The 26,182-nt window shown below is 36.2% G+C and overlaps 5 protein-coding genes across 9 annotated transcripts in view; 3 read left to right on the plus strand and 2 right to left on the minus strand.

Annotated features, from left to right (window-relative positions):
- Window positions 1–6,271, plus strand: part of LOC132178399 (dihydroorotate dehydrogenase (quinone), mitochondrial-like) — a 6,853-nt gene extending 582 nt beyond the window's left edge. The window contains exons 3-11 of the mRNA XM_059590839.1: window positions 479–802; window positions 1,047–1,302; window positions 2,711–2,791; window positions 2,882–2,989; window positions 3,070–3,099; window positions 3,817–3,954; window positions 4,857–4,894; window positions 5,010–5,109; window positions 5,864–6,271. Coding sequence (XP_059446822.1) covers window positions 479–802; window positions 1,047–1,302; window positions 2,711–2,791; window positions 2,882–2,989; window positions 3,070–3,099; window positions 3,817–3,954; window positions 4,857–4,894; window positions 5,010–5,109; window positions 5,864–5,938 — 1,150 coding nt within the window. The 3' untranslated portion in view covers window positions 5,939–6,271. The remainder of the gene's footprint in view (window positions 1–478; window positions 803–1,046; window positions 1,303–2,710; window positions 2,792–2,881; window positions 2,990–3,069; window positions 3,100–3,816; window positions 3,955–4,856; window positions 4,895–5,009; window positions 5,110–5,863) is intronic.
- A 1,445-nt stretch (window positions 6,272–7,716) lies between these two features.
- Window positions 7,717–13,538, plus strand: LOC132180102 (superoxide dismutase [Fe] 3, chloroplastic). Its single transcript, XM_059592958.1, has 8 exons — window positions 7,717–7,968; window positions 8,582–8,671; window positions 9,491–9,682; window positions 10,701–10,872; window positions 12,653–12,726; window positions 12,807–12,833; window positions 12,925–12,948; window positions 13,029–13,538. Exons 1-8 carry the CDS (start codon window positions 7,873–7,875, stop codon window positions 13,152–13,154), a joined length of 801 nt encoding a protein of 266 aa, XP_059448941.1. The 5' UTR covers window positions 7,717–7,872; the 3' UTR covers window positions 13,155–13,538.
- Window positions 13,539–14,323: 785 nt separating this feature from the next.
- On the plus strand, window positions 14,324–17,495 carry LOC132179925 (protein-S-isoprenylcysteine O-methyltransferase B). 5 transcript variants are annotated; one of them, XM_059592734.1, is made up of 4 exons: window positions 14,338–14,403; window positions 15,828–15,896; window positions 16,322–16,406; window positions 16,532–17,495. In XM_059592734.1, the coding sequence occupies exons 2-4, from the start codon at window positions 15,870–15,872 to the stop codon at window positions 17,116–17,118; spliced, it is 699 nt and encodes a 232-aa protein (XP_059448717.1). In that variant the 5' UTR covers window positions 14,338–14,403; window positions 15,828–15,869; the 3' UTR covers window positions 17,119–17,495. The 5 variants fall into 5 exon arrangements, with proteins under 5 accessions (XP_059448719.1, XP_059448722.1, XP_059448717.1 ...); XM_059592736.1 differs by lacking the exon at window positions 15,828–15,896 and having other exon boundaries at window positions 14,324–14,403; XM_059592735.1 differs by lacking the exons at window positions 14,338–14,403; window positions 15,828–15,896 and adding an exon at window positions 14,413–14,832.
- Window positions 17,496–18,430: 935 nt separating this feature from the next.
- Window positions 18,431–19,166, minus strand: LOC132178400 (uncharacterized). Its single transcript, XM_059590841.1, has 2 exons — window positions 19,112–19,166; window positions 18,431–18,945 (listed from the first exon to the last, which is right to left on the minus strand). Exons 1-2 carry the CDS (start codon window positions 19,164–19,166, stop codon window positions 18,431–18,433), a joined length of 570 nt encoding a protein of 189 aa, XP_059446824.1.
- Window positions 19,167–22,956: 3,790 nt separating this feature from the next.
- On the minus strand, window positions 22,957–24,591 carry LOC132179134 (uncharacterized). Its single transcript, XM_059591778.1, has 2 exons — window positions 24,289–24,591; window positions 22,957–23,521 (listed from the first exon to the last, which is right to left on the minus strand). The coding sequence occupies exons 1-2, from the start codon at window positions 24,454–24,456 to the stop codon at window positions 22,967–22,969; spliced, it is 723 nt and encodes a 240-aa protein (XP_059447761.1). The 5' UTR covers window positions 24,457–24,591; the 3' UTR covers window positions 22,957–22,966.
- Window positions 24,592–26,182: the final 1,591 nt, after the last annotated feature.

Genomic DNA, 26,182 nt, shown 5'->3' on the forward strand with positions numbered 1-26,182 from the left:
AAAAGATCATGTAGCATTCTCAAATCCATGCTCTATTTGTAAATGCAAAGTTTTCTAGGTTGTGTCTCCATGTTTTTAGGGAAGGGAACTCTCAATATGTAGAACAAGGTTTTGGTAATTAGTAGTTCTGAACTGTTATTTCCCCTTAACTGATGTTCCATTAAATTCTGTTGTATCCATGAATGATCTTTTGGTGCTCTTCTTTCGTCGTGGCAAAGGTTTTTGTTGTTATGCTAGTGTATTCTTTTTTAAAGTTTTCAAGTTGAAAACTTGTTTGCCTGTGTCTAGGTTTTGAATATGGCCTATTCTTAATCTACATACATCTATATTGTGATCTTTCTATGTTCTTTTGACTTCTTGAATACGAGTTTCCTCTATTCTAGTAAAAGTTCTTATTACCTCAATGGTCTGAATTTGTAGTTAACTTGAAGTTTAAACATCAGTAATATTAGTTAGTTGTTGGTTGAAATTTTTGCAGTGGCTGGCTATTCTCAGCAACGAAACTTGTGAATCCTTTCTTTGCTCTTCTAGATCCGGAGGTTGCTCACAGACTAGCTGTCTCAGCGGCAGCTCGTGGTTGGGTTCCAAGAGAGAAGAGGCCTGATCCACCCAATATAGGGCTACAAGTTTGGGGAAGGAACTTCTCCAACCCTATAGGTCTAGCTGCTGGCTTTGATAAGAATGCTGAGGCTGTTGATGGGTTACTTGCTTTAGGCTTTGGCTTTGTAGAGGTTGGCTCTGTTACCCCTGTTCCACAGGAGGGAAATCCAAAACCTCGCATCTTTAGATTGTCTCGGGAAGGGTAAGAATGTATAATATCTTATTTTCTCAAATTCTGATTTCAACTCTTGTTTTGTAGGCAGTATCACTATTTTGAATTTATCTTCTGCTTTTTTTTTGGTTCTTATTGAGTCAAATTTTTTTGTGCACTTTGGATAGTTGGTGAAGGATCTTGGACTTGTGAAAGTTTGGATTTCTGATAGTATAAACTTATGTAAAATTCTTCTCTGATTTATGTGCTGTCAAACTGCTTGAATTGTGGCCAGTGCTATCATCAACCGGTGTGGTTTCAATAGTGAAGGAATTGTTGCTGTTGCAAAGCGGTTGGGTGCCCAGCATGGTAAGAGGAAGTTGGATGAAACTTCAAGCAGTTCATCTTCCTCCATTGATGAAGTCAAACATGGAGGCAAAGCTGGACCTGGCATTCTTGGGGTCAATCTTGGAAAGAATAAAACAAGTGAAGATGCTGCTGCAGATTATGTACAAGGGGTTCATACATTGTCCCAGTATGCTGACTACTTGGTAAATTTTCTTTTTCTGATTTATTGTAGTTTATCTATTTCTTTGTTTGTTATGATAGATTTTAAAATTTTGCCTATACATTATAGATAATAGAGTTATTTTGCCTTTTGTGTCTACACGGATACCTACTACACCTTGCTGCATGGAATAGGATATATGCTTTCACTCTATCTGACATATTCATCTTGATTGATAGGATTAAAATGTATATAATAAATTGGTTAAAATATGATTGTGGTTCTTATAGTTTCTGATGTATTTCAATTTCGTCCCTGTAATTCTAATCGGGTCAATTTGGTCTTTTGATTTTTGAAATGATTCAACTCACCGTTGCTTAGATTAATGTCAGTAAGTGCAATAGAAATTGCTGATATTGCACATAAATTTGACGGGATGATACTTAGTTGACATGGCATATGCTGGGTCTAATTAGATGCTACGACTTTAAAAGTTATACTAAACCTCACTTATCAAAAAAAAAAAAAAAAGTTATACTAAACCTCCTGTTATATATACACACATATTAGTTTGCAATGGATGATTTTGTAGCTAAACAGTGTTGGAGTTGATGAATTTGGAAAATCCTTTGGTGGCTACTGGAAATAAAATGTTATATGCCGAACAAGAAGACTGATAAAATTGTTAGTTTGGGTAAATTGGACACCATTTATTTGTTTTTGGCGTTTCATTGTGGTGGGGGCAGGGGTTACAGAATGTTTAGCAGCCTGAAGGGGAGGTCAGATGGTGGTTCCATTACCTTAAAATTAATACATGAAATTTCAGTTCTTATCAACCACCACAAGTAGATGCAACTGCAGAATTACCTTGTCTAACAAATTCTTTGCTTATTGTCATCGGATTAGTTATACATTTCAATGGATTTGGAGCTGGGTGGTATCATACTACGCTTAGGCAGTTTCTTAGATCACTCTTAAACTATAGTGTGCAGGTTGGGAGCTTCTCTTATCTTCAGCATATACCTGAATCATATTCCTGTGGTGTATGAAGTTACTTCCGTTTTCTTTTTAAAGGAGCCTCATTTTTCAAGTTTCAATATGGACTTTCAGCATATGATTATATTAGAAGTCATGTCGGGAGCATCTAGAATGTTGGTACTTTGTGTACTTTGCATGGATATATGAATGTTGAGATAATTTTATCTTTAGTGATCTGGATTCAATAAGAAGAAAACTGTTAACTAAGGTAGTTAAAGCTGAATTATCATTGTTTTATGGCCTTACAGCATGCTTGGAACTCATTTTTTAAAATTCGAATCTTGCCTTCTTTCTTTGTGTTATTCCTTGGGCGAAAATGTTTTCAATTAGTTTTTCATGATCTACACATCAAGAGGCTTTAGTGTCTCTTCGGATGTTTAGAAGTTTAAGAATGCTGTGATATTGCACTGTAGGTGATTAATGTTTCATCACCCAATACCCCGGGGTTGCGTATGCTTCAGGGAAGAAAGCAATTGAAGGACCTTGTAAAGAAGGTATGGCAGTCATGACATGATCTTACTCTTCGCTGCATATAATCACCAGTGTGACCAGAAGTTATATTTTGTAACACTTGCTTTGTCAAGATTCAAGCTGCTCGTGATGAAATGCAATGGGGAGAGGAGGGCCCACCCCCTTTGCTTGTGAAAATCGCTCCTGACCTGTCTAAAGAAGACCTTGAAGATATTGCAGCCGTATGTATATGCACATGATTTATGATACTTCCTCTATTTCCTAATGTGATGTTCTAATGGTTCCTTCTCTATGTTTATAGGTTGCTCTTGCTCTCCGCTTGGATGGATTGGTAACTTTCCCAACACACACACCCCCCCCCCCGCGGCGGCCCCCCATTATATACTCTATTTTCTCCTATTTAGCTTTTTTAATCTGATCAGCATCAAACTTTACGTCTGCCATGATTTTGTACAAACTTTGGCAAAAAGGTTAAATAATTTTTTTGTAGTTGAGTTTTAAATCTAAGAAGTTATTCAGAATTGAGTAAACATTGCTGATTCAAATTGATAGAAGTAATATATTTATGCTTGAATTGAGCCCTCTTAATGCCTAAAAGTTCCTGAATTATGGTCAAGGTCTGATGAAGATATGCTTTAATGCTTTAGTGTCTTCATTGTTTCATTCAGGTTTTGGGAAATTTAAGATTCCCTCTTTTTGCCTTTTTATTTGTGCATGAATAAGCTCTAATTACTCATTCGACAGTGGACCTGCATTACTCTCATCTTTGAGCAATAAATATCATCCCCTCCCCCCTCTTCTCATTTCTCGAAAAGGAAGTACTGAAGTACCTTATTTCATGCCGAAAAATGCTATCTGTATGGCATTCTTCTTTTGGCTGGGATGTCAATGTGGTTTGAGCTGATGATTCTAGTACCACTATTGCTTCAGTTTTTTATATTAGTATTGGAGGGTGGAAACAACCCTGTAATGCATTCCAATCTTTGTTTCTTTGATATTATTATTTTTTGTACTTCTTTTTTATTATTATATTATTTTTTTTGTTTAGATAATATCAAATACAACTGTTTCAAGACCAGATCCTGTAAGTAAAAACCCAGTGGCCGCAGAAGTTGGTGGCTTAAGTGGGAAGGCTCTTTTTAATCTCTCTACCAGCATCTTAAAGGAAATGTACATTCTAACAAGGGTATGTGGGCTACTTTTGTAATTCAGATAACATGTTTTTCATTCTGTTTCCATACTGTGATATACATAGAGTGAACACAGTGTTTGCTGTTTGTCTGTCTCCCTCTCCATGTTTACCACCATCACTTAGACACCGGATATTAATTTTGGCTACTTTTGTAATTCAGATAACATGTTTTTCATTCTGTTTCCATACTGTGATATACATAGAGTGAACACAGTGTTTGCTGTTTGTCTGTCTCCCTCTCCATGTTTACCACCATCACTTAGACACCGGATATTAATTTTGGCTACTCAGGTCCTCTAGGTCAGCTACAGAGAACCAAAGGACCAATTATAATTGCCCTGTTCAAAAGTATCCAAAATGATGCATTCCTTGGCGGATCAGAGTGTTCAACAATTGCTGTTGGACACATCAGATTGGTGGTTTGGTAAAGAAGGGAATTCATCCATGGTTCCACAAGACACTTTATTCATAATGTGTTCCCTTTTACTAGGATTTTTCAAAAAGCATGAACCACTCATGCTGGTGATTTTATTCTCTGAGCTTGTTTTACCATCATGATTCATGGGGAAAGGAAGAGGCAAACTTGGAAAGTTGGCTGATTTACCCTTTGCCTTGTGTTATATGAACTTAGAATTAGATGAATACGATATCAATACACAAACACAGATACAAGCACCTGAGTCCATGTATCTTAGCTCATGGAATACTGAGTTTTTGAGTTGCTAATACTGATATATGTGAAGCATATCCATTATTATGGAATTCTCAGTTGTCTTCTGTGAAGTATTGGGCACCTTTTTGGCTACTGTTCCTTCTATATTTTTAAATCTGGATTTGTTTTTCTTTTGTGGTTCTTCATGTGTGAGAGCTTGACACTGTTTATCTGTCTTTATCAGGGAAAGATCCCTTTAATAGGCTGTGGGGGCATTAGCAGGTAAAAGCAGAACACTCCTTCAGCATTCTCTTCATGATGTTCATCTGTCGTCTACATAGCAACCTGCTTTAATAAATTCTATTTTCTAGAACCTTATAGTATGCATTTGATTCAGTGGTGAGGAAGCATACCAAAAAGTTCGAGCTGGAGCAACTCTTGTTCAGCTTTATACAGCATTTGCTTATGGGGGACCTGCCCTTATTCCTCAGATAAAGGTATTTTGTGATGCATTTATGATATGTTAGACTTACGGGGAAATTGCAAGATTTAATTAATAATGTGTGGATGTACCATGATGACGATTTAAGGGGAGAAAGAAGATTGTTTCAGTCTCTCTGGGTTGTTTTTTGTGTTACGGGTTCTGGGATCATCTTTAAATGTGTCTAGGGCTTGGAACAAAGTTTTACTCCAGGGGGTTACAGAACTAGTATAGATTAAATATTGAAAAACGGTGATCGCCCGAAGAGAACTTCATTGGTGTTGTCCCCAAAGAGAAGAAAAAGTTTGGCTCTGTGGGCTGTTAGGTTAGATAAATTGGGCAAAATTACTTATTTTGTGCAGGAGTGTAGAGAGTAGAGAGAGATGCTCAAGGCAAACACCCTGGAATCTTTTGGCGTCATATTGAGCAAGCTTTAAACTGCAGCTGTTCTCTGTGCTTGCATAGATAGAAATTCAAAATCCAAATCTTTCCAGACCTGTGATTAGTGCTCACATTACAGTACAAAGATAAAATTTTATGTTTGATGTTCCATTTTGTGTATTGGTAGCTTGTTTTCAGCTCTCTTGTTTCTTCTATTTTCTTTTCCTTCTTTTTTTTTTTTCTTCATCTCTTTATTTTTTATGTTCTTATTGTTAGTCAATGCATTGTTGGGGATTCACAGGCAGCCTTTTTCTTTTTTTAATAGTTTTTATCCTTCTTTTTTCTGTCCAATGTAGTGACATGAGCTTTTTATTTTTGTTTTTTGGAAGGCTGAACTGGCCGAGTGCTTGGAAAGGGATGGTTTTAAGTCCATCCTTGAAGCAGTTGGTGCAGATTGCAGATGACGCCTGTATATGTTTGAAGGACCCTGAACTACAATGAGATTCCGGAGCTGCATTTTGTCATGTCTTGAGTGTTCTATTCTTAAATCAAAATTGTTGGCTATCTTCTCTTATTTTTTTCCTCTCCTTTGGGTGGGGTTGGAGAGTTTTTGACTTGGTATAACATGAAAAAGTTTTGAGGTAATCCAGTGGCCATTCTTTTTTTTTGGGTCTGCAAACTTAGTTTTAATGGCCTGAATGTTTAGGGTTTGAAATTTTAAATGAAACGTAAATAGTCTATACTTGCTTTTACCTACTATTTACAGAAATATTACATTTTGACAAACCTTGATTGAATTTAAATCTCTCTCTCTCTCTTGAATTGATTTTGTCCAGCAATTAAGATTTCTGGATATCAGTGTATGAGCTTGAGAAAATCTATGAAATGATCTCTGCTTGTCCCTGGGAGAACAATTTTTTTCTTGTTTTTTTTTTTTTTTTTTTGAAGGGTAAATGTAAAATCAGTCTTTGTGGTTGGTCTAAATTACAAATCATCTATGTTGTATTCAACTCAATCCAAAAGATGATTTTTTTTTGGCCAAAAGATGATTGATTTGCAACTCAACTCAATCCAAGTCTTAACCCTAACAAATTGGACCCACTACGTTGATCCTTTTACAGTAAACAAAATCCATGTTTGAAAGAGGTGACAAAAATTTTAAGGTAGCTGTCAACTTACTGGAACTCTCCTTCATCTAGATTGGCTATGCAATATGGGAAGTGTTAAGGAGTCAAATAAATGAACTCAAAATTTTTTTCAAACTGACGCGACAGACAATGGAGAGAGAATTGTATTTTTTTTAATTTAAAAAGCCTTGTTATGTCAGTTTGGAAATTTTTCTAACTTTATTTGTTTGGCTCTATAGCACTTCTCATGCAATATTATATGAAATAGGCTGAGCGGTGTTGGTGGCAGAGTCATATATATATGTATTTTTTAATAGAGAGGCCAAATGATCAATAAAATAATTTAAATTATATAACTTCTCTTCCTCAATGTTAATTAGAATATTTTGTTATAAAAAAAAAAAAAAGAGAATATTTTCTATTTTCTATATTAAGCCCTTATTTTATTTTCTTTATAGATCATTCTCTTTTCTTTTTTTTTTTTAGTCAAGATTTTGTTATTCACTACTTTTAACCTTTCTATAAATAAAGACCATTATAATACATTTAATATACTTCAATATATTCAAGATGTAGCCTTAACGGTCTTCATCAATCTTCTTTTCTCTATTTTTGCTCTCTTTTTTTTTACCTTCCACACACTGCCTAAACATTCTATTAGTTGTCCACATGCCTTACGCGCTGTCATGCACTTCTGTATCATGTGATGTTAGTTTCTCCTGAGCCTTTTTGGAACCAAATTATGAAAATCTAAAAGAATTGTGAAAATGTGTCATGTCATGTTTTGGGAAGTCATTCTATATAATTTTATTTTTTGAGGGGGCAAACCAATCTTATTTTTGAAAATTTTGGTGACTAGCCTAGGAGTTTTTGAATTTGGGCTTAAAAAATGTATAAACTTTTTTATTTCAAGAATGAAAGGCCTTTTTAGATAAATTGGAGGAAGATGATATGAATGCATTAATTTTCCTTTTCTTCGTAGCTTACCCACTTTTTTCTCCACTTCCTCTTTCTGTGTTTTGTTTTCGTTACACTAATTTGTAGTTCGGTAACAATATATATATATCACAAATAATAATTAATTAATTTTAAAACGTTTATGTTTAAATAGACATTTCGATTTATCCTAAATTTTTCGGGAAATAAAACTACACAATTATCTCCTCCTCCGTCTTGGTACTCATATTTATAGCGGGAAAGCACCCTTTACAGAACTAGAAACCACTGTTCTGCAGACATGCTGGTTTAGTTGCAAGAGGAACAAAGCGGAAATGGGATCCTGTTGTAATGGTGCTTTCTCTGCAAGTTCTCATCTTTCAGTGACTGGCTTCTCTCAGGGGTTCAAGAGCCCCAAGCTTCCTCGTCTGGTAAGTTGCAGTCTTTGCATTGTTCTTTGCTTCTCTGACTGTCTGTCATTAAATTCTTCTTTTATGCTTTTGCTCCTGATGTGATTTCATAAGGAGAAGTACTTCTTTGTGCTAGAGATGTCTGTTTGTATTCAGATTTAAGGTTTTCTATTGTTTAATTGATAAGATATATCAAACCCCCAAATGTTGCATAGCTTTTATTTTGTTGCAGACATATTAAGATATAACTGAAAAGCTTAATGGTGACCTTTTTATTTGGTATAAAAAGAAATGATAAATGCACTAGGTGTTACTTTTCGATGTTATATTATGAGGGTCATAGGTTGCAAGACGTAAATGGCACAGGGTTGGGGTGGGGTTTCCCGTGGAGGAATTCACCTTTTTCTTAGAAACAGAAAATATCAATTGGGTTTTTACCAGAGGGGATTAAGTGGTTAATGGAGTGTTATTTTGGGAACAATGTGGCTACTCTTACTCCTAGACTAACAACTGATTTTTGCACTGTTTTATGAAGATTTTTGCATTACTGGTTGCATGATTTGGCTGTTGTCTGTCAGGAAATTTAGTCTGGTATAGACACCCCTTGGTAACTGCTAATTTTCTCTGTGCTTAGTCTAAGCGGCAAGACGGATGGTTTGCTCAGCCTCCAGGAGCTTCAAGAATTTGTGCTTACTACGGCTTGAGGACACCGCCTTATAAACTTGTAAGTAATTAGTTGAGTATATGAATTTCTAGATTCTATGGTGTATGATCCTGCCAAAAAACAAAACAAAAGAAGAGAAAGGAAAATAAAAAGATGGGATAAGGGGAGAAAATGAGTCTTATAACCTGATCAGCCTTGAGAACTTAATCTCACTTTTTGTGTCTTAAGATGCTTGAATGCTTGGACATGATTCTCCATAAATTATACTTCTGGCAGTTGTTCTTGATGTACTTTATATCTAATCAAATGACAAGCTTGTCAGTGAAATAATTCCTTATCCTTATTCTCTCTCTCTCTCTCTCTCTCTCTCTCTCTTAAGAGCTGGAATATGTTTACAGATGGCTCTTTGAATTTTAGGCAAAGTGCCTGTAGTAAATTTATTCATCAAGATATAAAATATTGGAAATGTAACAGAAAATATTATGAATGAGGATATTTGTTGCATCATTCCCATCTTCCTATTTGTCTTATGTTGTTCCTCACCTCTGAGAAGGGTTACTAGAAAAATTTATTTCATTAGATACATTCAGTTATTTCAGCATTAAGTGTTTCATTTATCATTATCTTTGCGGTAAAAGACAGAACCGTTGTAGATGAAGAGGAAAACAATTTTACACTAATGGAATCATAACTTCAGGGTAGTGTATTAGGGAGAATATGTTTATTTACTATCTGTTAAAATAAAAAAGAATATTTCTATTGACAATTTGGCTTTGAAACCGAGTCACTCCAATTTGTAGCAATTCCCTGTAGGGCTCTCTCCTAGATTAATGATTTTTATTTTATGTTGAGTTATCTGTCCTGCTTTTCCATATGTAGGATGCTTTAGAGCCACACATGAGTCAGAGGACACTGGAGATGCATTGGGGAGGACACCATCGAAATTATGTAGAAGGATTGAACAAACAGTTGGAGAAGAGCGAAATATTGTATGGCTGCACTTTGGATGAACTTGTCAAAGTGACGTATAATAATGGAAACCCCTCACCCGAATTCAACAATGCTGCCCAGGTACTTACTGGATTGTGAGCTCATTGGTATACTATCTGGCCTTCAGCACTTTAATTGTCTTTGTGAATTGGTAAGTAATCAACAATTTGAACCATTTAGAGATCTTTTTTATTTTTATTTTTTATATATAAGTAATGGAAATTTATAAAAACTGTAAGTTGCTCCTAAGTACACAGGAAGTATATACAAGAAGCACCTAACTAGATTGAGCAAAATAAAAACCCAAACAAAACAACAAGAAAAACCACAAAACCCAGAAAACCCTCAGACCCGGCAAACACTCAAACCCAAAACCCTCAAAACACCAAAAGCCCTTAGACCCAAAACCATTTAGAGATACTGATCAATATCTTTGAGTAAAAAAATTTCACTGTGGTTTGTACAGGCTAATCAATGTGTAAAATGAACACTTGGCTTGGGGCAGGAGTTAGTGTGAACCTCAATGCTATATCATGTCTTGTGGCTCTGCTAGTTTAGAGTACTTATGTGAGAAACTGAACTTAAGCATCATATGCCTATTCACTGGAGCGTGATTGTGGGCTTATGTATCTGTTCAATCCATTTTGAAGACAATGGTACAGCAATTGAACTAGTTATTATTTTTGAAGTAGAACAGATGATATATTCCAAAATTGATATCCTAGAAACTTTTTCTTTTTGTGCTCTTAGAATTTTCTCTCTTTCTCTCTCTGGTTATCTGGTTATTAGTGGGGTAAATTTCCTGGACCTGTGTATTCTCTATCTATTCTAATATTGTTAGACAAACATTTTAACGGCTATTATTTTGTTTCTTATTTTCTAGGGACATATCTTAACCTGTCTTCTTTCTTATTTAGTTATTATAAATCTTGCATATCCATATGTATGAAAATTTTACAGTGAATTTAATTCATGAGACCCCACCCGCACCACCCCCAAAAAAAAAAAAAAAAAAAACTCACCGGATCAAAAGAAAACAAATGAACAAAAGAAAATAAAAGGGGAAAAAAAAAATTCAATCATGAATCTTCATTTGCAGGTTTGGAATCATGACTTCTTTTGGGAAAGCATGCAACCTGGAGGAGGGAGCATGCCCGAATTAGGTGTCCTTCAGCAGATCGAAAAGGACTTTGGTTCATATACAAATTTCAGGGAGAAGTTTGTAGAAGCAGCGCTCACACTGTTTGGCTCTGGCTGGGTTTGGCTTGTTTGTAAGTCCTTTACATAGTTGATTTTTTATGCGATCAAAGTTGATGTAGTTTGGATTTCGGATTTAGAAATCTGTTCACTCCCTGTGACATCTAGTAATCTTTGTCGATGTTTAAAATTTGGAGGACAAAATCGTGAACAACACCCTGGATTTTCTGTATGTATTCTCTTTTCTCATTACTTGTATGCAAAACCTAATTGTCATGTTTGTAAAATTATATCAAATTGTATCACTAGTCGGAGGTGATGTTGGATAGATTGGCACACCCTCTTTAATTATAATTTTTCAAGATAAGACCAGCAGTAGTCTGTCTTGGCTTTCTGGCCTGTTTGGTCTTCTGCCAGATGTAAGTTTCACTTTTAGAGTTGTCTGACCCAGGCAAAGGCCTTTACGTGAGTGACTCTGCAGTGGGCTGGTTTGCCTATTTTATCTGTTTTTGTACTAATGTAAATTCTTCTTGCAATATGACATAAATATTTTATACTTCATCAAATTCAAGATTTAGTATATCATATGCTTAATTTTTGTTATATTATATTTATTTATTTTATCTTTTTTTTTTATTGGTTAGGACTAAGCTAAGGCAGCTGTAGTGTTTCCTCTTATTAAATACTGCTTTGACCTGTCCAGTCCACTTGATACCTTTGCTAAACCTTATCATGGAACAATGTAATCTTGAGTTATTTTTGAAGATCACTTTTAGGCTAGATGGCTGCAATTGATTGCTTATGTCTACTTATGCTGCTTGATTTCTTAGATTTTCTAAATTTTGGAAAATAGTTTTTTTCGTTTTTCCTTCGATGTTTCTCTTATATACTACCCATGTGCTAAGGTTTGCACGCCATTTTTTAAAATATCACCTTATCAAAATAAAAATTGGATATTAAGGTTATCACTTGAACTACATTAGTGTATGTGATGGATGGATGTTCTTGATGGCATCATGCCTGGCCTACAACATGACTAGGAGAGTATTGTATAAACTTGCCCTCATCTTAGGGCATGCGTGGCTGCACCAATACTCATACCAAATTTCAACTTTTGGATGCCACCCTTCTCTGAAGATACCTCACTATGTTCAAACACTGATAGCTATGAGTGGCAAGTGTACATGGTGTCTTCTTAAGAGTTTCTCGAGGCAAACATCCATAACTAGGAAAAGGGGATAATAAAGAAGGCCTTGAAAATTGAATAAACCTTATTTTAAATATTATGTGGTACTTAATCTTATGATAATAGACCATATTAAACTGTAGCATGCATTTGTTAGGCCTTTCCTTTGGGAAAAAGAAGAGAGAGAGAGAGAGAGAGAGAGAAAGAGAGAGGATTATGCTGACTGATAGTTTATGACTTGTGTTTTACAGTTTTGCCTATTTTCCGATACATTTTCCTATTTCAATTCTCACAGAGAGAGAGAGAGAGAGAGAGGATTATGCTGACTGTAGCATGCATTTGATGGGCCTTTCCTTTGGGCAAAAGAAGAGAGAGAGAGAGTGAGAGGATTATGCTGACCGATAGTTTATGACTTATGTTTTACAGTTTTGCCTATTTTCCGATACTTCTTCCTATTTCAATTCTCAGACGACTTGGCACTAGACAGTCACAGTTTAGAGCAAGTGAAGTTAAAGATCTATGTTTGAGTGGGAGAAGTGCATAGAAAATAGAAATATGAATTTGTTTCCAAAGTGTCATGCTGACTAGCTATGGAACTCATGTTATGCCTTGCTTTGCTCTGATCAACTGCTTCAAATAATGGTAGCTATTGTTGTTTGTTTGTCTAGTGAAGAGAGAAGAGAGACGACTTGCAGTAATCAAAACGTCAAATGCCATTTGCCCACTAGTATGGGATGACATAGTAAGTAATTCTCTGTTTTCCTATATCAGCTTCCTTACTCTTTACCTTACTAATTGCACTAATCATCTCTTCTTGGGCAGCCAATCATCAGTTTAGATATGTGGGAGGTATGTCATCATCTCTCTCTCTCTCTGTACATTTTTTCGCCTCTCTTTCACTGCAAGAATGCTGATAGTACCACTGCTTGCTTTCTTGCAGCATGCTTATTATCTGGATTACAAGGTAAGCAAGCATCATAGCCTTACCTTCTTTCACCACCATGAGATCTTTACCTAATGATTCTTGGGCTTTTTTCTAAACAGAACGATAAAGGGAAGTATGTGAATGTGTTTATGAACCACCTTGTATCTTGGAATGTGGCAATGGCACGCATGGCCCGTGCCGAGGCCTTTGTGAATTTAGGCGAACCTAAAATTCCTATTGCTTGAGATGCTCTTAGACCAAGAATCTGCAGCCGAATGGCGCCATTGTGCCTTCCAAGTTACTTCAGGTTAGAGTTGGGAGGAGTTCCATGGTGGCAGAGCTAATGATCTTTGTGAAACTGCTTCTATAGCACCAATGACTGGTGGCCCAGAAGAAATCTTTTAGAGTGTTCCATCCATGGTGGCAGAGCTAGTTTGGTCATGCTCTCTGCTACAATGTTGTAATGTTTTTGTATGATACTTGTGTAACACCATTGAGTGGTTGCCCTGATGATATCTCCCAATGTAAGAGATGCAGAGTTGAGGCACTCCATAGTCCATGCTGTTTTTTTGGCAGAGAATGTACACTAGTAGTAGCTATTTTTGCAATGTATTAATTTGCCTGATTAATTTTTTTTAATGAAGAAAACATTGAAAATTAAAAGATTTGGTGGTTTGCTAATATATATATATATATATATATAAGATTTTAGAATTCGAATTGTAATTTTACTAAACATTTAATTACATTTTTATTAATTTTATTTTGTAATTATTTTTTAAAAACAATTAAACGTTTTGAAACCATTAAACGAAAAAGTCACAAAACATTGAGTGATGATAGAGAGAACACAGGCATGATGTACGCCCGTGTTTTTTAATATATATATTTTATGATTAAAATATTAAAAAACACGGGCGTGCATCACGCCCGTATTCTCTATATCATCACTCCAAAACATTACATATGGTCTCTATCTTGTGAACATTTTGGTGATAATCAAATGAGATCAAATCAAATAAAAAATTAAACAACCTCAATCCGTTAGATAATACATATTAGTTCATAAATCTCTTACCAATATTAATAAAAAATTAAAGAAAAAATATGTATATTCTCCTCAAACTATCATCTCATTATCGATATTTCTCCAAATTATCAATTGTGTCAATGTTTCCTACACTTAAACAAAAAAAAAAAAAAAAAAATGTCAATGTACCAATTGTGTTAATGTCGTTTCAAGGCCCGGCAAAAAAATAAAAAATAAATGAAAATTTTCATCAAGACAAAATATTCTAATACATTAAATTAAAAAAAAAAAAAAAAAAACCAAGAGTGAACCCCTTGGGCCTTGACCTAATATGTATTATTGGGCCCAACATATTATGATTATGTTAAATTTCCTCATCTCTTTCGAAGGTCGTCGTCGATTATAGCTTTCTTCAGCTCGCCCGACCCAAGTTTTCCTGGAAAGAGCAAACCATCGATAATCAGGTAATCTCACTGAGATTTCATGTGTTTGATTAGATTGTAGGGTTGTGATTTTATTTAGTGTGCAGTACAAAAGAGAAATGACAAGTGTACTGTTTGGTTACTGAGAAAACCTTCGGATTGAAAAAAGAAAAAGGTTGAAATTATTGAGTATGATATACTGTAAACTAAATTGGTTTTGTTGAGATCAACACCACGTGATCGTGAGATTGAAACTATTTTATGTTTTCTGTATACCTTAATTTCTCTGAGATTTGGTTCATTTGATTGAATTCTGGTATGTGATTTGTGCATTGTGCTGTTGAGGAGAATAATCAAAACCGTTTCCTTTGGATGCTGCGGAAACTTGGAAATACAAGATACTTTGAATTTTGAATCTTGGTTTTGTGTTTTCTGGGAACTGAGAAAATAAATGATCTACCCGACTAAGAGGTAAGAGTGAAACGACCACTTGAATTAGTTGACGTGAAGATGTAAATTAGTAGATGAAGAAAATTGAATGTTTTTTTTCCTGTTTTTGCTGACTGGTGTTTCAGTTACTAGTTGTTTTGCTGACAAATGTTCTCCTCTTCCTATTTTCTTTTTCTATTAGAAAAAAGGAATTGGAAAGGCTTGTTAAAATATTATGTTGTTTAGGTTTCTGAATTATTTGTGTTTGATATGATGCATCCGTATATTGTGATAACATGAAGTGTTTTATGATGATAAGATTACTAGGAATACTAAAAATGCTACTTAGGATTGGATTAAACATAAGAAGATAATTTCTACTTTATGGAAAGGGAAAATGACTTTTTTCAGCTTCTGCTTTCTCTTCCTTGGAGGCGAAGGGAGCCTCTCTTATGTTATAAGGTGGGTGTGAAGCTAAGGGGCCCTGATATCACCTATAATTAGATCATTGGGTAGCTATAGTTTACTATTTTCATGTTGTTGCTGGCAATGTTGAAAACAAATTTTTAAGAAGGCCTTGCTTTTTAGACCTGCTCGCAGCTCATGCTATGGTGGAGGAGCTGCCATGGAGATCTAGGAGTGTGCAAAGTATAAACTAAAAGACTTCAAACTGCTTGGACCGAAGGAGAATAGCTTAAGAGAAAAGACCCAAAAAAAGTGCTAGAAGTATGAATGTTGATATTCTATTTCCCAGTTGAGGTGATACCTGATAACCATAGTTTTCCTTAAGCACGTCTTCTATGACATCCAAAAAAGAAATCAATGAAATGTTTTAAATGATAATTTTAATAATGGATGGAAAAAAAAAAAACAGCTTCACTGAAAACTGTAATTAGAGTTTAAAACATTGTCTTGGCAATTTGTAGATTCTTTCTTTGGCTGCGAAATGGAGGAAACGACTTTAGTGCGTCTATTTTGTGGCAGTTGAGGAAATAAAATTTTGACTCTATGTTTTATGCTTTTGTTTTTTTCCACAGAGAGTGAGAAGAGTGGGAGTAGAAAGAAACTTGGCCAAATTGATGGATCTATTTATGGAGACGATAGTTGTATGATTCCTTGTTTTCTGATTTTTTTTTAAGAAAAAATAATAATTTAAAGGCAATCAGTCATAATGAGCTGAGTTGGTTTGAAGTTGGGCCTATTCCTTGCAATATGCTTATCTATGCTTTGGGCACTATGAAATCTTTCATATTGTTTCTGGGCATTTTAGATTTAACTATGGTCCCTTAAGATCAAATTTTAGTGGCTGAAAGACCACTTCCATTTATGTTTTTCCCCAATTTCATATGAACATAATTCAAGTTTTTGGCCTTCTTATTAGTGACATTAGTAGTTGATGGATGTCCCATATGGCATACATGAACCACTTGATCTGAATCATGCATCCTCACAGTTTTCTGTAACACTGCATTCTCACAGTTTTCTGCAGAAGTCTCTGAACTCTTGTTTTGATCCTTGTTCTCTTTGGCAGGAGATGTCATTCTTGCAGCATCTTTTGAGTGATTTGGAGATTCAATTTTCAGTATCAGTGTTTTATCGCTCTGCATCTTTTTCAGGTCTGAAGAAAATCCCAGCAGGTTTCTTCATCCTAGTCCATCACTGAGATAGCTAAAGGGTGCAGGTCTCACTACATTGCATCTGAGACAAAAATTAATTCCCTTTTATTTGCCAAAAATGACAGAAATCTTCAGTTACACAGCTTACAGGCAGTTATCTCAGATGTTCCTTGCAATACTCTTCTTTCACGGTTCTGAATACATTTTAGCTCTTTCCTCGCATGGGAGGCCAAATGTTACTCTTAACTCTCTTCTGATCAGTAAAAACTATCTTTTTGCAATGATCTTTTCATTGCTGGAGTACTTCATTGAAATTGCTTTATTTCCTGGGTTGAAGGAGCTCTGGTGGGTAAGCAACTTGGGCCTTGGAATGGTTATAATCGGTGAAATTATAAGGAAAACAGCAATAATTACTGCTGGTCAGGCCTTCACACATCTTATCAGGGTTCGTCATGTGGATCATCACGAACTGATTACTCATGGAATTTATGGATTTGTAAGACATCCTGGATACTGTGGTTTCTTCATCTGGTCAGTTGGTACTCAGATAATGCTCTGTAATCCGGTATCAACAATTGCATTTGTTGTTGTTGTTTGGCGCTTCTTTGTGCAACGGATTCCATATGAAGAGTATTACTTGAGGCAATTTTTTGGGTTGCAGTATGTGGAATATGCCCAACGAGTTCCTTCTGGGGTGCCATTTGTAAGCTGATGATCTATGGACTCTGTGAGCAGGGTTGCATTTACATTTAACAAGGTTTAAACGTCGTTTTCTTGAAGGAACTGGGAATTTCTTTGAATCTGAACTGATCAATGGCTTGAAGGAGTTACAAGTTATGCTTGCTGGAATGCTGAAGCTGGGTTCTTCTTATGGTTCATGTTTGGGAGAAATTATCCAACTGCAGCAATGTTGTGTTGGTGGAAGCTCAAATTGTTTCACAGGGCTGTTGTACTAAATAGGCAGAAGGCTTAGGGCTATTAATTTATATCCTTTTCTGCAGTTATTTTAATTCACCTTAAATATTTGAACATGCCTATCACAAGCTGGCACTATATAATAAAGTTAGAACCTAGTTATAACTTTTGATTTGACTAACAAGTTCCTAACAGATTCTGGAACTACGAGAAACTCTAATTTTGTTTTTGATAACTTTGAGGAAGGACGACCTATGTTGTTTACCAAATGGCTTCTCTTTAGTCTTAGAACACCACCTCCAATAAAAAAATATATATAATAAAAATAAATAACGCACGAGTTGATTTGAGATGCCAAATAGAAGGTATCGCTAGAAAGAGCGTCTTCGCACTGCCCTCCGCCGCTCTATTCTAGCATGTGTGGGACCCTCGAGTGTTAACCATTGGGCACCCTTCTCTTCGATGGCTTCGGTCCGGTTAATTTCAATACAATCTTTCTCATTGTAGCCACCAAGCTTTTTAGAGCATCTAAAAGAGAATAGGCAAATTTTTCATAATAGCCAGATTTGGCTCTTATTAGTTTTTTTTTTTTTTTTTTTTTTTTCAGCGGAATAGTTATTTTGTAGTTTTTCCTTTTAGTATGAATAGTAAATAGATTGATTAGCCTATTTACTATTCACACTATAAATTTGTTTATTATTATTTTTCTCTCACTTTCTTCCTTTTACTCTCTCTCTCTCTCATCTTCTTTCTTTCACACTTTTTCCCACATAAAATAACATTTCAAAAAAAAATAGTAAAATAGAGAATCTGTTAGAGTATGTATGAAAAAATAAGTAGTTAAAGTAAAAAATTGTACTTTTTCAGTAGCTATTTTGCTTACTGCTGCTGAAGATGCTCTTAGCCATTGGAGTACAAGCGAGTAAAACCAATAATTTGGTCCATTCTATTCTAGTCCTTTTATGCTTATCAGGACATTGTTCTGACTGTATTGAAGTGATTAATAGGGTCCCTTTGTGTACTTAATTCTTCTAAGTTTTAATCCAATCTTGTTTAGGAAAAAAAAAACAAATGGCAAATAATGCAACGAAATAGCAGATTCCAGTTCTCTACACACGCTGATACAGAAAGTCATGGTTGTAAAGCAGTGGCACCATTGTGAGAAAACACAAGAAAGCCAGCAGTGGCCCAAAGAACCAAAGCAGAAGAGGAATTGCGAGGTAAAAAATTCTATTGCCCGCCGTGCTCAAACCGCAGCCTTTCTCCAGAAGATGAGAGACGTACTCCGGCGTCACTATCGACTTGGGATCCTCCAGGGTGCTTATCAGGATGTTCACTTGGTTCAGAAACGTTAACGACATGGAGTGACTGAAAAACGACAAGAGGAAGGTGATTAAGAGCGTCGCGCGTTTTACGGCTACCATGAATTCCCCTTGACCCCCGTAAACGGTGTCGTCAAATGGCGTCTTTGTGACACCATATGTGCTGCTTATCACTTCTGCGAGACCGGCGCAAAGAATGATTGACGTGGTGGCCATAAGGGTTGATCCCATTATCGTGTTCCTCAGAGTTTGGACCGCCACGATGTTCCTCTTCTCAATGTCCTGCCAAAAAATAAATATTCCTAGTTATAAGGTGGTTATATTTTTGTTACCATCGATCACATACCTTCATGATCGCCGGGACCCAAAAGCGTTGTGCCTCTGTATATGTTCCGATGACGGTTGTGAGCGGCTGTGTCCGGACTTTATGCCATAGCCAAGCATGATAGGCAATGTTGATTAGCACACCCAATGGCACCAGTACCACGTCCATATAACATTTCCTCCATTCCATGATTTCCATCTCTGTATCTGTACCTATTTCACTTGTATTAATAAGTTTTATGTCTAATGCTTTCTGCATATAGGGAGAGGTATATGCGGAGTTGAGAGGGTAATCCAAGGCCCGAGCAACACACAGACACAGAGCAATCCCCTGCCTTGTCACTGAAAAATAGGTACGTGAGCCTCATTTTGTAGGAACTTTTTGTTGCTTTCCCCTTAATTCTTGGAGTTAAAAGTGAAACAACAGCAAGTGATTAATTAATGCTTGTTTACATTGCTTTAAGAAATGCTCGCTTTTATAATATCTCTGGATTTTCCAAAGTAGAAAACATTCTTGTTTCTATAAGAAGGCTTCGCCATGGGTGGAGGAAGGGGGGAAGACAGAGACCCTGGCCTGTGGAGATTAAGCTCTAAGATTCCTCTTATCACAATTTGGGTGTATTCCTCTTAACTCATTTAACAATTTTATATACATATATGCATCCTATCATTGCACGAGATATTTGCTTACTACCATATAGAAGCAAGAGAGTATAACAACTTGGACTTGCCTTGTCCTGAGTATTTATTTGATTAACAAAATTCTTAATTCAGCTTTATACTACTAACTCTATAATATTTTTTTATATATAATTAAAATTAAAATAAAAAATAAAAGATTAGAGAGTGTTTCTACTGCCCCATTTTACCAATTGGGAGGTGTACGTTTAAATGTTTTGGTGGCGGACTCGGGAGATAGCGTTTGAAACTGAAAAGTGCGGTTTGGGGGCACTTTTGGTGTGTGGACAGGGTTGATCACATGTGAACGACAGAAAGTAATACAACACAATGTAAATGTTTGTCCTATCGCTGTTTGTCATGAAAATTGTGTAGTATGATAGCATCTATGATATGAGCTATGGGTTTGAGGGTTTTCTTAGACTGGGTATGGGTTTGATTGGGTTTTCTTAGATTGGGTATGAGTTTGAGGGTTTTCTTAGATTGGGTATGAGTTTGATTGGGTTTTCTTAAATTGGGTATGAGTTCGAGTTTGAGGGTTTTCTTAGTTTCAGGGTACAAAATCTCTTGCGAGAATGACCCGTCAATGTGATCTAATTTCTTAGTTTGAGGGTTTTCTTAATCTGTTGAATGCTAAAAAAAATTCTTAGTTTGAGAGCTTGAATTAGGACTGTTTTGTTATTAGAAATTTGGTTGAACTTAATGCAGAGAGACAAGCTAAAAAAATTTATAAAATTGCTGGAATTTTTATCGTAATAAAGAGAAAGCATGGAAATTCTTAAAAAATCTAGTCAAATATTAATTTTGTACATATACATAAAATTGGACAGCATGTTATATGTTTGTGCTTAATTGAAATACTTGTTAAGTAGTTGCTTGAGTTTTTTCTTGAGGTTTTACGTGTCAAACTGCAGGGATTGGGGAAAACAGTATCAAGAATTGCACTTATACTGAAGGAAAGGGCTCCATCTTTTGGAGCCTGTCAAAATGTAAAACTCTAAATTTGGAGGAGGATGAGGTTGTTCTTCCTGCAGTTGATGGAATGAAGCAAGATGCTGATTCGCAACAAGTAACGTCAAACAGAATTCAGATGAAGAACATGAACCCTTTGGTCCAAGCTAAGGGAAGGCCCCACTAGCGTTCTAAAGCAATGGGCTGAGGAGTTAATTAGTAAGGTAACCAGCAAAGCTAATCTCTGTGTCTTTGTAGTAGTTAACTCGTTTATACATTCTTGGTAAAGAACTAGGTGTGGTATGTGTAAATATGTTCTTGAACATGCTAATGTACAAGTAATAGGGACATATAGCATGTTTATAGCGATATCTTCATTGGAGATTTGGAGAAACATATGGCTAAGGTGTCCATTTATGCCTAGGGAATAGGATGATTGTTAAACACTCAAGTAAGGCAGTTCAAATTGAAGCAAAACGCCCAAGTGGTGCTACCGAACTAAACAAGGTATAGATGGATTGTTATACCTAATTATTGAATTATTGAGCCAATGACCAATTAGTATCAATATTTTTAATTATGAATCTTTGTTAACTTTTTGGATTGCGGAAGCTAAGATTTTGTATCAAGAGCTCCACGGCAGCCACTTTCATTTTGAACATTGTTGGAATGCAATGAGATGTCACCCAAAATGAAAAGGCTTGGTGGCCCAAGGATTCAAAAAAGCGAAAAGAAAATCACTTTCACAAAAACCTTCTTCTACTCCACAACCCTCTCTACACACACTGATACAGAAAGTCATTGTTGTAAAGCAGTGGCACCATTGTGAGAAAACACAAGAAAGCCAGCAGTGGCCCAAAGAACCAAAGCAGAAGAGGAATTGCGAGGTAAAAAATTCTATTGCCCGCCGTGCTCAAACCGCAGCCCTTCTTCAGAAGATGAGAGACGTACTCCGGCGTCACTATCGACTTAGGATCCTCCAGGGTGCTTATCAGGATGTTCACTTGGTTCAGAAACGTTATCGACATGGAGTGACTGAAAAACGACAAGAGGAAGGTGATTAGGAGCATCGCGCGTTTTACGGCTACCATGAATTCCCCTTGACCCCCGTTAATGGTGCCGTTGAATGGCGGCTCTGTGACACCATATGTGCTGCTTATCACTGCTGCGAGACCAGCGCAAAGAAGGATTGACGTGGTGGCCATCAGGGTTGATCCCATTATCGTGTTCCTCAGAGTTTGGACTGCCACGATGTTCCTCCTGTCAATGTCCTGCCAAAAATAAATATTCCTAGTTATAAGGTGGTTATATTTTTATTACTTTCATCAATCACATACCTTCATGATCGCCGGGACCCATAAGCGCTGTGCCTCTGTATATGTTCCGATGGTGGTTGTGAGCGGCTGTGTCTGGACTTTATGCCATAGCCAAGCATGATAGGCAATGTTTATTAGCACACCCAATGGCACCAGTATCACGTCCATATAACATTTCCTCCATTCCATGATTTCCGTCTCTGTATATGTGCCTCTTTCAGTTGTATTAATAAGTTTTCTGTCGAATGCTTTCTGCATATAGGGAGAGGTATATGCGGAGTTTAGTGGGTAATCCAAGGCCCAAGCAACACACAGACACAGAGCAATCCCCTGCCTTGTCACTGAAAATAAGGTACGTGAGCCTAATTTTGTAGGAACTTTTTGTTGCTTTCCCCTTAATTCTTTTGGAATATGCTATAATATTACTAAATTATCTCTAATTCTTGGGTTCTGCCTCTGGGGATGCAACTCTTTTGCCAATGAAGTACGACTAGCCTAAAACCAATTAGCATGTTGAAAATGATACAAAACCAGATTATATATATGTGTGTGTGTGTGTGTGTGTGTGTGTGTGTGTGTGTGACTCATTCCCATTAGACAGCTATGAGGCCCAAAATTTAGGGAACACCATCTAGTGATACTCGGCCCCAAAATCCTGAAAAATTAGAAAATGTCATCCAGGGATACAACTCCAAAATCTGGTATAAGAAGGGTTACTAACTCCTTTGTCAGACATCAAAGTGGAGCTCCTTTTTAGTGTCAATTGGGTTCAACTCCCTGGCCATGGCAGTAGGAGTTTCTTAAAACAGCTCATCCTTAGGACTGCCTCAAAGACTGGGTGTTTACAGCAGCCCCTTTCTTGGCTTGAGTGCCAAGAAGTCATTAAGTGGTGCCAATTATTTGGTCCATTCCCAATCCTTTTTTATGCTTTTTAAGATCTGTATTGGAATTATTGTTTGAGCCCCACTCCTTCCTTAGTGTACTTGTTCTCTTACGTTTAATACAATATTGTTTAAAACAAAATGCCAAATAATGCAGAGAAATCCATTTCAAACTAAGATTCTAATTTATCTACATATGTGGATTCCATTTCTCCACACAAATCCACCTTCCGATTCCCACACTGATCATACAGAAAGTCATGGTTGTAAAGCACGGGCAACGTTGCGACAAAACACAAGAAAACCAGCACCGGCCCAAATATCCAAAGCAGAAGGGGAAATCCAACGTAAAAAATCCTGTTGCCCACCGTGTTCAAAAGGCAGCCCTTCTCAAAAAGATCCGACACGTACTCCGGCGTCAGTATCGACTTGGGTTCGCCGAGGGTGCTGACTAGGATACTCACTTGGTTTAGAAACGTAATGGACATGGAGTGGCTGAAAAACGAGAAGAGGAAGGTGATTAGGAGCGTCACATATTTTAAGGCTACCATGAATTCCCCTTGACCCCCATAAACAGTGTCGTTGAGTGGCTTTTTAACACTGTATGTGCTGCTTATGACTGCTGCAAGGCCGGCGCAAAGAAGGATTGACGTGGTGGCCATCAGGGTTGATCCCATTATCATGTTCCTCAGAGTTTGCACCGCCAGTATGCCCCTCTTGTCAAGGTCCTGCAGCCAAAGATATAAATTCCAATAGTAGAATTAGAGAACCAATGGTTTCAGAGGGGTTAGTGTTTATCTCCTCAGCAAATTTCATCTCTATTATGTTCTTAAGTTATTTCCAAGAGATTAACCTGTTTAATTAAAAGGGGTTGAATTATAACTAATCTATATAGTCTTATACCTATATATACTTCGACATGACCCAAATTAACGGGTCATGATTGTGGAGTCTGACTCGTTTAATTAAATAAGTCAGGTTATGGTTGATCTATATAGTTTTATATATACCTATGTTTCAATACAACTCAAACCCACATACGAACATGAATTGTCACCTCTGGGCCAAGTTGTGTAACTCATTAATCCCAAGATTTCCAAGCTTAGTTGGCCATCATTGAGGAGAAAAAGAAGAAGAAGATAAAGATGCCTTTTGTCTTCTGAGAATTGGCATCTCAGGGAAACTTTATAATTAACCAATGGTAAAAGAGTAGTTGATTATGCAAAACAAAATCAGTAAATGCTGATGCCTCTGCAGTAATCCAGATTGATATTGTTGATTATCAGTTGCTACTCACTAGGTTTGATGCTCTAATTGATTATCCAAGTGTTTTTTTTCTAAGACAGGTAAGCGTGAGAGAGAGAATCATGATAATCTTCCTTCGATAAAATGTGGTCACAAAACTATATATTATATATGCTAATCATGGAGTCATAGATTTCAATATTACAGAAACTTTGGAATCCCTTAAGAGGGAGATTATCGTCATATATACCTTCATGATCTCCGGGACCCATGAGCGCTGAGCCTTTGAATATGTTCCGATGATGGTTGTGAGCGGCTGTGTCCGGACTTTATGCCATAGCCAAACATGGTAGGCAATGTTTATTAGCACACCCAATGGCACCAGTATCACGTCCAGATAACATTTCCTCCATTCCATCTCTGTCTCTCTCTGTTCCTGCTTGTGCGTGTTGATGCTATATCTATGCTATCTGCACGCAGCAGCTCGATATATAGGCGTGCGGCGGAGTTGAGTGGGTAATGTAATCTCATTGAAAAAAGGATAGAGTTTTTCTCCAAACTAGATCGGAGGAAATTCCTCAAGGTGGATTGTAGGAATATTTGTTTTGCTTTTCCCTCGTCTAGTCACCTTTGTGGGTTAAAGAGGAAGAAGGTGGCGGCCGGTGAACCCATTTGGCTTTTGGAATATGGTATTTATCTGCCAAACTGCTTGGATATTACTAAAATATTATTATATGTTTGCATCTCCGTTAAAAATATTCTGTATTATAGACCACTATTCCCATGCACCTGGCCCAAAACATGTATTTTATTGAATTTTGGTGCTCGGAAAAACATTTGGAAATGATATAACACCAGATACATAGAATATATGTACATACATTTTCATTTTTATATTAACTAATTAAGAAACGATTACAAAGAAAACTTACTCAACATATATAGAACAAAAAATATAATACAAATATTAAATTAAAAACCCAAGAAAGAACTGTTGGAAAATATATATCAGGTTCTAGAAAACTTTTAGTTCCTATTTACTTTCAACCAGCCCGAGGATCCTGAAGAGACCAAATATTCCTTATGCTTTTTTTTAGAATACTGTAGGGTTGGTTTATGTCATATTTTGCCCGTTTTATCTTATTATAAGTGATTAATTAATGCTAATTGTTTACATTGCTTTAAGAAATGCTCGCTTTTATAATATCTCTGGATTTTCTAGAGTAGAAAACATTCTTGTTTCTATAAGGAGGCTTCACCATTGCCCATGGGTGGAGGAAGGGGGAAAGACAGAGACCCTGGCCTGTGGAGATTAAGCTCTAAGATTCCTCTTATCACAATTTGGGTGTCTTCCATATAATAATTTGGATTATCCGTTTGAGCAAAGCTATAAGAATATTCCTCTTAAGTCTTATCACAATCTGAGTGTATTCCTCTTAACTCATTTTAACAATTTTATATATATAAAAAGTGTCGTTGGCAAATAGGAGCAAGAGGGTAATCTATTTACCATTTAATATTTGAAACCAATTTCAAATTCCAAAAGGCAATAGCTTTTTGAAAATTTCATGTATTGGGGGATTTAAAGTATTGTCCTAGTTGTCATGTGCAATCTTATCTTACATTAATTTAGTCTTACTCTATATATATATATATATATATATATATGTGTGTGTGTGTGTGTGTGAGATGCCATTTAAAACATATCACATTAACCGGTGTGAGAATTTAGCAAATAGAGCATTATTATTTGCAATAAAAGGATCAGTGTTAAATTTCAATGTGTTTTTTGTACCCTTTTGTTATGATTGCACTTGTAAATATTGAGTCTCACATTGAAAAAAATATATATAAGAAAAAATAAGTGGAATCCAAGCCATTGACTTAGGCTTTTAGGCTAAAATGGTGTTCAAATATGTATATTAACATACTCTTGTTAAAAACTTCATTACTACTTATCTCAGCAACACCCTTTAAACTTGCCCCGAATATTTGATTAACAAAATTCTAAATTCATCTTCATAGTACTAATAATATTGCAACACGTGTTCTTTGAAATAAAAATAATATTATATATAATGTAAAATTAAAAATAAAAATACAAATTAGAGAGTGGTTCTACATATGCTGCCCCATGTTACCAT

This window comes from Corylus avellana, chromosome ca4, assembly GCF_901000735.1.
Source record: "Corylus avellana chromosome ca4, CavTom2PMs-1.0".
NCBI classification, from domain to species: Eukaryota; Viridiplantae; Streptophyta; class Magnoliopsida; order Fagales; family Betulaceae; genus Corylus; species Corylus avellana.